The sequence below is a fragment of the Agelaius tricolor genome, unplaced genomic scaffold (genome assembly GCF_023055355.1).
Source record: "Agelaius tricolor isolate 1412-34295 unplaced genomic scaffold, bAgeTri1.0.p SCAF_22, whole genome shotgun sequence".
Classification (NCBI taxonomy): Eukaryota; Metazoa; Chordata; class Aves; order Passeriformes; family Icteridae; genus Agelaius; species Agelaius tricolor.
Genome location: NW_027269282.1, coordinates 1,684,547 through 1,698,679, shown reverse-complemented (window position 1 = coordinate 1,698,679; position 14,133 = coordinate 1,684,547). Strand labels below are relative to the sequence as shown.

The following is a 14,133-nucleotide window of genomic DNA, read 5'->3' as shown; positions in this document are numbered from 1 at the left end:
GTGAGTAGTTGTTCTCAAAGGGAAGGTGGCACAGTGCACAGTGCTATGACTGTCCCATTTTGTCCCCAGCACCCAGTGGTATAGGAACAGGACAGGCCCAACTCTGGGCCCTTCCAAAGCAGCAGGGGTAAGTGATGCCTCCCTTCAAAGGCAGGTAATCCCCTCTGCCCCCTGCAGAAACAGCCAAGCCTCAGTGCAGTTTTGTGGAGAAGGAGCTGTCCCCTTGTCTCCACCCAGCCACAGCTGTGTCCCCACAGCACCACATCCACCCAGCCAGGCTCGAGCCACTGGCTAGAAGAAAATCATCAAGCAATTCAGAAAAAGATCATCTTTAATTTATGAAATGGAGAATCATTCTCAAACTTGGTCAGAAATTGCACAAATCACTTATGATTGAACCAGTAAGAACTACAGCAGCCTCATGGCAGGAATGTCTTGGTCCAAGACAGAAGGCAGCCATGTCCTGAGGCAAGATGGCACGCTGGTGGGCTGAGACCCCAGAGGGAACCTGGGACTAAACAAAGAACATCCCTCAACGTGCAACAGCTTCAAACACTGCCTGCCAAGCCCACCTTCCTGCAGCAGGCAGGCACAGGCTTTGGCACACCCCTTCTCCTTGCCCCCAAACACATTACAGGGAGTGAGGAGTCACTCCCTTGCCTCAGGGACCCCTTCAGTGATTACCTGTCATCTGCTCTCAGCCAAAACCAGGGAGACCAAAGCACCTGCTCTCCTTGGGTCCCTGGCTCAGCAGCTCTCAGCAGCTCTCTGACCTGCTCTCAGCAGGTGAGATGATCTAACTTGGCCGCTGTTTCTAGCACAGAGGAGCTGAGGTGTCTGCCCCTCCCCACAGGGGTAAAATCCCCACCCTGTGACTGCCCAGTACTGTGTCAGACAGGCTCCAAAGAGGAATCAAAGGCACAAAAGCAAGACCTGGTGTCTCCTTCAAGCTGTGCTCTCCTGCAAGAGGGGAGGGCACCAGGCTGCCTCACTGGGTCACCTGGGATTGCCCTGGGCAGGGAGGCACTGCCAGCGGCTGAATTAGGGGTTGGCTCCCTGACCTTGCCCAGAATGGGAGGGGACTCATGGTACAGCTGTGTGACAGCACTGAGTAGTAGGGACTGTGGAGGGCAAATGAGGAATAAACACATGCAATGGGATGCCCAGTGAAATGATACAGCTCAAGGCTCTGAACTCAGTTCGAGCCCAGCACCTTTTCCAGGCCAGCAACAACTTCCTCTACAAGGCCACAGAGAAGGGAACCTCAGCATAAAACAGCACACCCAGCAGATCCTGGCTGTGCAGCATATTGTCTCGTGAACAATAAATGCTTAAGAATGGATTTGGTCCAAGAACCACAGCACTGCAAGTGGGAGGGTTCTACCTTTCCCAGCAGAGGGTTCTCTACTGGGAAAGGCCTTCAAGGTCCTGTCATCCCTGCTCCTGTTTGACAATCATTCCTTTGGTCACTTGGTCCCTCAGAAGCCTCCCACTGCACAAGAGTGAAAGGCTCTAGTGAAGGACTCCCTGTGCAGTCTCCTCCTGTTCAGCTGCAGAGGCTGTGGCTCCCTAGAGCCATGCCCAATGCAGAGAAGTACTTAGGGGATGTGTCTGTTTTCTAGCACCTGCAACCCAGCACCTCTTTGCTGGAATGAGCAGCTCTGCTCCCTGGGACAGGCTGGGATAAAATGTTCTTGCTCCTGAGATCAAGCGATCTATCTCAGGCCCCGCACATGCTGAACCTCTCTGCCTTCCCCAGTGATGACCACCTGGAGTGAACAAACATTGGCATCACAGCATTTCACAGCTGAACCATGAACATCAGGCTCTCTCAGCCCACCATCCCTGCCCTTCACCTGCCCTCCAGCACCAGCCTGGAACCAGCAGCATCCTGGGGGGCTCAGGCACCCTTAGATTGTTTTGACCTCTGGTGCTTGGCCTTGTGTCAGGCTCTGCCGCTGAGCCTTCACCACCTGCAGCCGCTTCCCACGCAGGCTGAACTGTGACCAGCTGAGGAGCTGCAGCAGGGCGCACGCGATGGGCACAAAGACCAGGAGGTAAAAGCAGCCCTGGCGAAGAGTTGGCTCCAAGGCTGCAGCAGACTCCAGCTTCGGCTGGGCACTCACCACATTGTTCAGGGGGTTGCGCTGGAAGATGTCATAGCCTGGTGTCAGAGAAGAGTTTGTGAGAATGGGGCTGTGGGGATGGATCTTTGTCCATTCTCTTTGAGTCACCAGCCGTGGAGATGCAGAGACCAGGCACAGGTTAACAACTGAAGAGCCCTCTGCACCCACCCAGAACACAGCACAAGGTGCCAGACACTGAACTCTGCCCTGTTCTGCTCCACTGCTTTCCCCAGGACCATCCTTACCTGTGTACTCACAGAGCAGCCAGGTGCCAATCAGAGGGGCAAAAGTCTGGCCCGGTTTGGTGACCAGAGCCACCATCCCAAAGAGCAGGGCTGAGGCTGCCTGCTTCCTACGGTTCAGGACTAGATCCTCGTCCACCAAATCAGTGACCACCAGGTTGAGTAACTTACAGGTCCCTTCTGTGAACACGCGGTTGCTGCAAAACAACAGGCAAAGCACTGAATAGGGCTATCAAATGACAGGAAAAATGTGTAAGATCATAAAAAATGGCAAGGGTTGAAAAGGTTTCCCCATACTTGAAATAAGAATTTCAGGTGCCCTAGTTACAGAAGAGGAACACCACTATCAGTAAGACTTTCTACCCTGCAGTACCCTGCAAGACAGTACCCTTACTCTTGACCTCCCACACAGACAGGCCTGGGGACAGGACACACGGGGCCTGTGGCTCACAGGCAGCTGCAGCACACACCGAGGGCTGCAGAGGACAGAAGCTCTCAGCAGCTGGCAAATGCAGGTGCAAGCTGCCACCAGTACTGCTGGTCTGTGACCTCCTGAACATCACTGCCTCCCTTACTCTGCAGCAGGACAGCCTGTGGATTCTGCAGTGACCTGTCCCATGTACTGTCAGAGCTGGAAACCACATGGCCTATGTATGATCCTGCCCCCTCTTCCCTGACTTCCACTCCTCTTCTTAAAACAGGGACAATGCATTTTGCTTCCCAGGAAGCAGAGAGCAGGGGAAGTGCTTCCCTACCTGGCAATGAAGATGCAGAGCAGATACACCTGATCAGGTCCTGCCAGGAACATGACAACACTCAGAGCCAGCTTCAGGAAGAAGAGTCCTCGCACCACAGCGTAAACCCCATAGCGGCGGCAGAGCGACAGGAAGTAGAGGTTGTTGAGATGGGGGGCAATGTAGGAAACACCTGAACAGAGACAGATGCAGAAACATCTTGATGGAGTTCCACCTTCCACCATACCCCCAGACATGATACCAAGAGAGACAGAAAGGTTGGCTACTGCCAGCAGGACAATACAGAGCAGCTCCTCCGCATATACAGAATATACATATACAGAAGGCTGCAGCAGATTTATTCCATGGCACTGTGGCACAGCACACACTCTCCTACAGAGGGAGACCTTCTTCCATCAACCTCATGGACAGAAAGGAAAAAAAGATTTGTGCAGTGTCATGCAGAGGCCGCAACTCAGCCCTGGAGCAGAAATGAGAGAGGCAGGACTGCCTGACCAGACCTGGCCTGCACAGAACCCTCCCAGGGTAACTCTAGGACCAATGCCCACATATCTGTGGTAGCTTGGAAACGGTCTGTATGCTGCAGAAGGAAAGGGATAAAATCTAGGGCTGTGTTCTCTGCTGCATCCTGGGAACACTGCATTCTGCAGCCTCCAGTGCTCAGAGCAATACCTCTCTGGAGTCTGGTGTCCAGCACACCAGGCTTGTCCTTACTAGAAAAGGCTCTGAGCTACTTCTGTGCCCAGGAAGGACAATTCAGAGGTCCCAGGGAAACGTGGGGTGCGTGCATGTGTGAATCTTACAGCCCAGAGTCCTGCATGTGAGCACACCTCTCCCCAGATGGAGCTTGGGAAGGGCAAACCCAGACTTGGGCCAGGTCCTGTGTAACTTAGCCGCTCCCTCCCGTCCCACCTGAAACTCACCAAGCAGGAAGGATCCAGTAGAGACAGAGATCTGGTCTGACAGCAGGTGCTCCAGGAACAGAGGGAAGAAGTTGCTGTTAAAATGGCAGTGAAAAACCTGTGAAGGCAGCATGCAGACGAGCTGGTCAGCAGGAACAGCAGTGAGAAAGAACAGAAAAGGCTAACAGCCCACTGGGCTCTGTTATCCTAGGAGCCCCATGCCAAAGGATCATGCAGGATAGGCCTGGAGTACTTCAGCAGAGCAAGACCTTGGCTGTGACATTTCTGACACTGCTGGCTGAGATTGCAGAGCTGCAATGCCATCAGCTATGCCCACTTTGTGCCCAAGTCAGCCCCACTGCCCAGCTGTACAGCACAGTGCTGCTAGGGCAGACAGGGCCAGCAGGTGACAGCAGTGACCAGAGGCTGGGAGAGACAGTGGCATGGCAGGAGGGAAGAGGCAGCCGGCAGGAGGACATCGGTAAAGCAGTGAGGCTTGAACACAAAGATGCAAACCAGCATCTGCCTGAGGGAAACTGAGGGATCCTCAGGGAGCCATGACTGCAGCATACAAAGCTGGGCAGGCTGCCAGCATTTGGTAGTCATCACTGAAGAGGGTGAAGAACAGAAATAGTAAAAGCCAGCTGAGAGATGGATCCAGCTGGACAGCGAGAACAGTGATGTGAGCCTCAGGAAAACGGAAAGGGAAAGGAGACTGTGCTGACAGCCACGCCAGCAAACAGCACTCCTAAACTCATCCCCTCTGTGAGCCAGGCCCTGTGCTTCTGCACCCCATATGGGCTGCACAGAGCTCAGTCAGCCTCCATAACCCAGCCTACACTGCAGAGAGAGGAAGGGGCACCCCACAGCTTGCTCAGAAGTATCCTGTCACAAGCAGGGAGAGTGGCTACCAGCTGCTGAATCAGCCAGCATGTGCAGGAGGCTCCAAGAGCAAGTGGGTGCTGGGAACATCTCTGCCCTTCCTCAGGAACTTACATACTGCTGAATCATCCATCTCAAAGAGCCAGAGCCAGCACTCATCCTCCGAATCGCAGTGTGTCACTTCTGTGCCTACCTGGACGAGATTCACGCAGACAAACCAGAGGAAGTTACGATGCCGGGAGAGCTGCTGGAGATACTCTGCCAGGGTGATCCTCTTCTCCTGGGGGACGGAGAGTTTCTCAATGTACAGCCTCAAGGAAAAGGAGGGATAAAAAGCAACCATAAATCCCTCACACCAAGACAGAGTCGCCAGCTCTCCCTGTGTAGATGCAGAGCTGTCTCTCCTCAGCCCCCACCCTGACCTTTCATATTCCTGGACCAATCAAAACAGTGGAGTCTATAACTTGATTACCATTCCACTATACATGCCTTCCTCTTCCAGGTCCCTGCAGTTAGCTCACCTGGCAGATCTCATCAGGATCTGCTGCTACTACAGCATAATGCTGGCAGCTCATAACAAGAGATGACAAGTGAGGCAGCCCAAGGACTGAGCTGAACAGGGAAAATCAGCTTGGTGTGGCCTACCAACAGCTCAGCCACTATCAGGCAGCTGAACTGAGTGACAGAGACAGACATTCACTTGTCCAATTCCGTAGGACATGGGCAGCAATGTGGTCTCATGCTCAAGCACAAATGCTTTCGTAAGCTGCTTCTGACATTTTACCACTCATAGGCCTCACTGGGTGCTCTAGACATGAACTCATTTTGTGTTCCAAACACTGGATGGCCATATAGCAGGTTAGGCCTCTGCCTCCAGTTTGGACTAGGGCTGACACAAGACAGTTTTGTTCTATTTTCAGAGGAGGCAGTGTGACACCTGATCCTGAAAACTGTATTAATAGACAAGAACGAGAGATAATTAACAATTTTTGCCTCATTCTGGATCTTCTCACACATTTAGTTTGCTGCAGATCTATGTCAGGCCTTTGTCTCTGCTGATAGTTCGTGACCCTTACTCTTTCAGGGTTGATTCCTGGTCCCATTTCGCTTTCCCATCAGCCTGAAACCGCTGGCGGAGCAGCTGTGTGGACAGGGTGAAACCAACAATGGAGCAGAGGGCCAGCAGGACGCAAAATATGCGAAAGGAAAAGAAGTCCTCCTTGTTCCACACTGCATAGGACATGAAGACAGACAGGGAGCCTATGGCACTGAAGAGGGAGCAGTAGAAGTTGAGGCTCGTCCTGTCTTTTGCTGAAACAGCCAGGTCTGCAAGCAAGGCGTTGTGATGGAGGTCAACCATGGTGAGAAAGCTGTCGTACATGCAAAGGCAAAGGAGGAACTGCAAACCAGGATGAGCCCAGGAAACCCAGAAAGAAAGGAAAGAAATGGCAAAGAGGGGGCCATTGTGGCTTAGTGCTCTGAGCCTCTTCAGAACTACTTCAGGGGACGAAATCTCTGCTCCTGCCCTGCAACAGAAGAAAAAAAAAATTATATTTTTTTTAATATAAAAATACCTGGACAAAACCCTGCATGATCACATATTTTTCCTCTCCAAGGAAGTCATGTAAGTGGCACAGACACAAATACAGCTTTTGTTCAAGTAACAACCATCCACATCAGATACCTTCTCAGCTAACAGTGAATACACTGAAAATATGGGTTTAAGAAAGCCAAAAAGGGATTTTTTTTTCCCAGAGCATTTGTCTCCCTGACAGTGCAGTACTGTCTGCACTTTGTGCAATATAAATGATTTTCATGTTTTTACTAGTTTCAGGAAGCCACACCACTATTTTCATTAAAATGTTGACATAAATACATGAGAAATGCTAATGGCCAACAATACAGAGCTGTCTTGCCTTCCATCCTATAGAGTTTGGGAACAACTGGTCTAAGGCATTTCATGTGGAAATAACTGTACTTTTCCCACTTGTGCCTCCCAAACCATGTACACACTCTCTAACAACCCATTAACAGGCTTGGTCATATAGGAGGGGCTTGAGATTTTAGATGCCCATATTTTAGGTTCTGCACCACTCATGACTGTTAAGGGTTAGGGCCACATCCACCCAATAAGTGTGTGTGACTTTCTCTAAACAGGCAAGTACTGAAACAACATTTATGAGCACTGAACTTCAAAGATGCCATGAAAAGGAGGTATTTAAGAGTTCCATGCCCAGTAATCCATTCCCACGCCATCTTTTTAAAGCTGCCAATTTGACAACATCTTCCCCAGAGACTAAACAACTTCCCAGACTCTTGTGAAAGCAGAACTCCACTTACTGCTGTGTGCTAAGGAATACTCGGTCACTCAGCCAGCCAAACAGAGGGTCATTGAGGCTGTTCCAGATCAGAAACACTGTCTAGGAAAGAAAACAGGACAGTGAAATAAAGCACAGGACAGTGAAACAAACCACAGGACAGCTCCGTTCTGTCACCAAAGCAAGCAGTGCTGAGCTGGCATGGTGAGCTACCAGCAGGAACTGTCCCAGCACACCTTCCCTGTCCCATCACCACTGTATGATGCCCCTGTCTGGGGCAACTGGCAGTAAGACCAGTGGTTTTCACTGCTTGTGAAACACCCCAACATCCCCAGAGGAAAGGCAGTCTTAAGAACAAAGTTCCTGCATTTTCTGTCCCAGCTTGTTCTATTTTTATGTAGGTGGGAAAAACTGAAAAGCCCAAGTTAGTACTTGGAAGGCTCCCTCGCTCCCTCTCCAAAAGGGAACACTGCTGTTACAATGAACAGTTTTCACATTTCTAGCAAGGAGCAGTCTTGGTTTCAGAGTTTCCTACTTAGAGAGTGCAGAAGCCGATGGAAAAAACTAACCTCTCCTATCCAAAAGGACAGTTTATCAATCTTGTAAACAGAGACGAAGGTGTCCACGTAGTATAGGAGGAACACGTTGTGCAAAATGGAAACAAAGAGCGACAGAGACCCGTAGATCACTGCAGTGGGCAAATGGAAAAGACAAGCCAGCAGTCGCAGCCCCATGTTGGTGCAGTCAGTGTTCAGCTCCTTCGATCACCTCCATTTCAGGTGAGATGTCTTCTCCCAACACCTACTACATCTTTGATGGGGCCAATCCATTGTTGCTCCTGCAGGAGAGAAAAAAAATAAATAAAATAAAATGCAAACAGATCAATTTTTTTAACAGATTAAGTTAATTGGTAAATCTCTGTATGCAGCAATCAGAATTTGTATTGTTTTGAAGAGCTGCTACAAAGTGGATTGGAGGGGATTTAAGAGACTAGAAGCTGTCTGCTGCACTAAAGCTGTTTCATTAAGCTGAAGCCGGGCTGTAGGCTCCTGGGGGTATGGCTGCCTCCTCCTGAGGAGCCTGCCCTGTCCTTTACCCTGTAATGTTCTTTGTTATCCAGCAAGCAGACAATTAATCCAGCTCTTTAAAGGCAAGGTCAGAGGAAGAATCAAGCCAGATAGCTGCAAACAACAAAGCAGCCTTCAGAAAACACACCTAGTCACTGGTATTTTTAGGTACTCACATAAATTTTTATCCAAATAAAAATGACAGGAGCTGTGATGTAACCTCACATGTGCACAATGCTTTCCCTAGGCAGTCACAGCTTACTGCACCTGGGCTGGCTCAGACAGGAGTTATTTATGGTGAGCAGTGCTGCTGCTTTGTGGCATGAAGAGACACGACCAAAACACAACTGCAGCAGGCATGCTGCCATCATGCAATAAAGGTAACCAGAAGTGCCTTAGCAGTTGTCCAGCTTGTCTTGGAGTGACCTAAGTCTTAGGACCATAGTCTGAGATAAAGGTGCTTTGGCTGGACAGCAACATACACAGAAATAAAACACGTGGACACAGCAGCCTTAGACCAGAACAAGTCGCTGTATGTTCTCAAGGGGCTGAGTGTGAGAGGAGGACTCCTCACACCTGCACCGACTGGAGCTTGTGGCCAGGAGCTGGGGCCAGAAAGGTTCTCTTGTGCTTTTCAGGCTGAGCCCTTTCTCACATGCCAGTTGCTACAGACCCAAGGCAAACACAAGGCACTTATGTGAGACATAAGGGTTTCTTAAATCAGTACAAGTCAGCTTCTCCAGCCCATGCCATCATGCCCTGTTCACAGCACACACATGAAGGGTGACAAAAAGGTTATCTTGGCACTGTCAAAAGCAAGATAAAGGGCTGTGTGCCACTCCTGTTTCAGCCCTCCAGGGTCTGCATTCACCCACCTCAGATACATCATGGGGGCTTTGCAATGTGGGATAAGACTGAACTCATAAGAAATAGGAACCTACGCACCACACCATCCTCTTGGGCTTGCAACACCAGCTGCAGCAAGTCCCAGCAGGAAATCAAGCAGAAGAATAAACGTCTGGGTATGAAACCTGATAAAAGGCCAGTCCCATTCAGCATTTCCCTGAAGCCATGAGCCTGACCACTTCTAGGCAAGATTAGAAAAGCAAAAATAACCATCTGCTCTGCCTAGGCCAAGGAATTCCTCATAACTAGTTCAGAAGGAGCAGGAACAGCATTTGTTCCAATCAATTACATCACTAGATTGAAACTGCACCTTGGTTCCACTCCCAGCCAAAGCACTAGACCTCAACTGGATCCAACTGCAGAGCCCTTGCAGAGCTCAGACACCATTCTGCATCCCTGCCAGGCCAAAACCCATGGCCAGAAAAAAGGAAGACACTGCTTGGAAGAGAATTCAGCCAGACAATGAACCTTTATAGACGTAATTAAAGACAGACAAGCCTCAAGGGGAAATTTCTTTTTGTATGGTCAAGAATTGGAAAGGAGTCACAATGCATAAAGACAAAGGTTAAGAAGAAGGGAGAGTTAAGGCAAGAGCTAAGTCCTCTGCCCCAGAGGTAAGCCCCCTGTCTCTCGCCAAAAGTCTTCTGTGGAGGAGATGAAGACATCGATGTACTGGGCCCCTTCATGGAATTGTCAGGACACAAGAACTGGGAACACTCACTGTAACTAACAGGAAGTCAGCTTAAAATATTTCTTTACCTGGCAGGTAGTAAACACCTGACATTCACTACCAAAGGATATTAGAGAGCTGGGCAGCAGCTTCAAAGGATTAGACAAATTCACAGAAAACAGCTGTACACAAACAGCTACTAAAGGGAATAAGGCAGGGAAATCGCCTCTAACTGCCCCAAGCCAGCTGTGCAGGCTGGGGGTGGACAAGTGGAAAGGCCATAAATGGTGCCCAGACTCGTGTGCTCTCCCCCTAAAAAGCATCTCCTGCTGCCATCATGGGGCAGGATATGGGGACAGACAGACTAACAGCGTGACCTACTAGGGTGATTCTTATCCTGGCCTTGCCTTTGCTATCCAAAAGCTGAGTGAAAGCAGAGCCTGCTCAAGACTTGGTCTCAGTGCTGCACTTCATGCTGTCCCCATCCAAAAAGTGCTTCACTGAGCACATGTTGCACAAACCACAGCTGTTGAAATTTCCAGAGACACCTCATTTTGTCATATAAATGCTACAGCACTGTTCAAAGAGGGTGAAGTTCCACTTCCTTTCTGCTCCCTCATCACTCCCTCACAGATGTGCAACCCCTCCAGCCAGCTGATATTTGCCAGTGATGTCACTTTTGCTAGGATAGTCATTAGGTCATTTGCTAGATATTTTTTCCCTCCTCATCTGCAAATGTGCAGTTAAAAGGAAACAAATCACAGTTGTCTGTAAAAAACAGATTTCACTTCTACACCCAAAGGACTATGTTACTGCCACACTGGTATTTTCATAACCTTTTCCTTGGGATGGAGAATTATTCATGGAGTATGTCAGAACTTTTCAACATGAGGCTGTAAGAAGGAATGGGAAAAGGAGCTGCAGGAGGGAATAGCCATCATTCATTCACACTGAACCTCTAACACAGTCATAAAGGAACAAGCTCATAAATTAAAAAGCAATGAGTCTTTATTTGAGAAATTTCCTCCTCCGCATTTGACATCTGGCTCCTGCCAGTGACGTCCACAGATCTTATCTTCCTGAGGAGGATGTTGGAATACTGGCTACCAGGAAAGCACTGCTTTTGTTTGAGAGTGCTGGCATCCAGCTGTGTCTGGAACACACCACAGCTTGGGGCTCACACATGTGCTCTAAGTTCCTAGCCAGCTCACAGCTGGATGCACGAGTCCCTGTGTCCCGTGGTGATTCGGCAATGCCTTGGCCTTACTACAAGGCTGAGCTCCAGCCTTCCACAGCTGAAGCCACTTGTACTGAGCCAGCAAAAGAGCCATACATGTGAATCTTGGCTCAAGCCAACCTTTTAAGCAGGGCCAGATGATTTTTATGTGCTCAAGTTGCCACTCAGCAACCTGAAACAGCCATCTGCAGACCTGCCTGCAGTATCAGGATGGCTCTTGTGTTCATTCTCCCCTGTGTGGGTAATGCAGGCTGGAATCCCAAATAATACTTTAGGATATGTTTGTGCTTGCTTGAGCTGCCACTACACTGCCTCTGCTGCATATTCTGGGTTTTGAGGGCTTACTAAGCCAGCTCTGTATGTCTGCAGCTTCCACACAATAAATCCACCCAGCAGCTGGAAAAACCACCTGAGAGAAAACCCTATTTATAGACATTTGTCACAGCCAGACAGGACTGGGGTGCTGGGGGTCCGGCCCCACTCACAGGGAAGCTGGGCTGGAGCTGCACCTGTGGAAGAGCTGATGCCCTAGGCACATCAACTCCTCCCAGAGCCTGCAAGTGACAGTCACGGATGTCTTTGTCTGGTCAGGGTTATCTGTCAGTGATGAGCCCATTTTGGGAGCACAGACCAGCTTCTGCACACTCCTTCCTTCACATATGTGGTACCCCAGGACACCTCCACAATACATCTCAGAGGGTCCTCACCTCACAAAGCTACCTGGATTCTGGCAGAACTCTGTCAGTAAAATAAGAATCCCCCCACAGAGCTATGTGAATGAATGAAACCAACAGAGCCTCCACTTAAACAAAAAAAAAAAAAAAAAAAAAACTAAAAAAACTCTCAAAATCCTATTTCTGTCCCAGGAAACCTCCTTCCTAGATACACATTTCATAAAATTTAGGCTCCTCTGACAAAACTTGGATATTGTGCACCCTTTTAGAGATGAATATAACTCCAAGGCTCTCAGTTTCTCCACTCCATACTTCTCCTGAAACCCTCCTAACACCCTCAGATAATCCCTTAGTAACAAGGACTCTTGAGGGAACATTAAACACAGTCCTGTGTGAAACATGAACAAACATCCCAAAGCAGGCTCCCAGCAGCTTTGTATCTGATGTGTGAAGAAATGAAAACTTTGAAACCACCTGGATCAGGCATGGAAACATGACTGAAAGAGGTTACGAGGGTGTTTCCCAGTACTGTTTACCAATTCAACAATTGATGACTGTGCATCATAAGATTAAGTAATACCCTTCTTATTACAAGCAATCATGTGCTTCCATCACCCCTGCTGAGTTCATACACGCAAACACAACTGCCACACAGACAATTAATACCTTGAACCAGCTGGTAGCTTCCGTGGAGCTGTGCTCCAGCTGAGCAATCTTGTTCAATCAGATCTCATTGCCTAATAAGAACACAAGGTTTGTCAATACAGAGATAACAGGGCAGATTTCATAGCCATGGAACTTGGCAAGGCTTTTACCTTAACAACATGCAACATCCCCTGTCTAAAGAACTCATTGTTTTACAGTGTAAAGGAAGTGTGTTAGATGTATTAAAAAACTTGTTCCTGATCATTTACTGCCAATATAAGTTCTAATCCTGTAATGGACCTCACAGCACAAGGATGGGAACCAATGCCAGGTAACTCTGGCCTCAAATTACAAAACTAGAAGTAAATTTGAAATCATCATTGAAAACAAACCCCAAGATTTGCTTCAAAGGAGCTATAAGAGGGGATTACTGCACACATTCTGCCTGTTCTTTGTTAAGACTTAAGAAGAAACTCCAGGTGAGAAGCAACTTTCACCACTCCGCCAAGTGCAGTCACCAGGAGTTTCTGCTACACATCTTCCCGGGAACAGGGATTCTCTTCACCTGTGCAACCTCCCAGGGCACCGTCCCTGCACAGGGCCCCGGCTGCAGCCACAAGGCCACACGCCACTGAGTGGGTCCCCAACTGCAGCCGCTGGCCTCCTGGGCAGGACAGGAGCACAGGGAGCCAGGCTGGACATGGGGACACCGTGACTCTGGACATGCCCAAGCAGCGCTGACATCCCTGTACCCCATCCGCAGGACCCTCCACGCTGAGGAGAGGCCTGGCAACCTTGGGTGGCCAGGCAGAGGCGCTGCCATCCTTCCCTGGTGGACTCTCCCGCAGGCTCCATGGCAGTGGGTTGAAGCCTGCCAGGTGAAAGGAGGGAAGAAGTAGCAGGGACACCAGAGACCCGCGGCACACTCGGGGAGAAGAGGGCGATGCCAGAGCCGCCTTCCCCTGCCGGGAGGCAGACCCGGCTCCAGCGCTGAGCCCCCTGCCCACGGGCACTGAGACCAGGGAGCGACGGCACCCCCAGGCCCGAAGTGGAATCATCCACGATAACAAGAAGGAATATCCGCCAGGGCTCTACCACTGCAAGGACAGGGGGTGCCCCCTGCCCCGCAGATGCGGCCCCCCGGGGGGTATTGTCTCTCCCACCCTACCCGAAGCACCTTACTGAGCGGACGAGGGGCCGCCAGCCTACCACACGACGGGGAGGGAGACAGACCGGAACCAGCGATGAGGCGGGAGAGACGCCCGCGCGCCGCGTCAGCGCCTCCTACCTGCGTCCGGTACCGGCGCTCCCCCGCCGCTCCGCCGTCGCACAGCGCGGCCGCGCATGCGCACCCCCAACCCCGCCCCGCGGCCATTTTGCGTCCTGGCAAGTGAAGCCGCCAGCACCTCCCGGCGGCCATCGCGTGTGAGGGCACTCCGCTCCCTTATTTGCGTGTCCCCGCCCCCAGCCGCACGAGCCTCTCTGGTGTGGCGCCACCTCTATGGTCAGTCCTCCCGTCGCCATGGAAACGCGGCCTGGCCGGAACGCCAGCGCTTGGAGTCAGGGAATTGTGAATCACCGATATTGCTTCAGATCTTCAAGTTTACGCAGTCCACCTGCCAGCCCAATGCCACCACTGTTACCTGTAAGCCACTAAACCGTATCACCCAGTGCCATTTCCAGAGGCCACTTGAAAACCTCCAGGGATG

At 50.4% G+C, this 14,133-nt stretch overlaps 1 protein-coding gene across 6 annotated transcripts; it reads right to left on the bottom strand.

Annotated features, from left to right (window-relative positions):
* Positions 1-313: 313 nt before the first annotated feature.
* On the bottom strand, positions 314-13,779 carry MFSD13A (major facilitator superfamily domain containing 13A). Of its 6 annotated transcripts, none has more exons than XM_071446432.1 (10): positions 13,713-13,779; positions 12,446-12,516; positions 7,795-8,063; positions 7,248-7,327; positions 5,984-6,433; positions 5,101-5,218; positions 4,047-4,143; positions 3,124-3,295; positions 2,372-2,565; positions 314-2,164 (listed from the first exon to the last, which is right to left on the bottom strand). In XM_071446432.1, exons 3-10 carry the CDS (start codon positions 7,957-7,959, stop codon positions 1,911-1,913), a joined length of 1,530 nt encoding a protein of 509 aa, XP_071302533.1. In that variant the 5' UTR covers positions 7,960-8,063; positions 12,446-12,516; positions 13,713-13,779; the 3' UTR covers positions 314-1,910. The 6 variants fall into 6 exon arrangements, with proteins under 6 accessions (XP_071302533.1, XP_071302532.1, XP_071302535.1 ...); XM_071446431.1 differs by having other exon boundaries at positions 13,602-13,736; XM_071446434.1 differs by lacking the exon at positions 13,713-13,779 and adding an exon at positions 13,607-13,709.
* Positions 13,780-14,133: the final 354 nt, after the last annotated feature.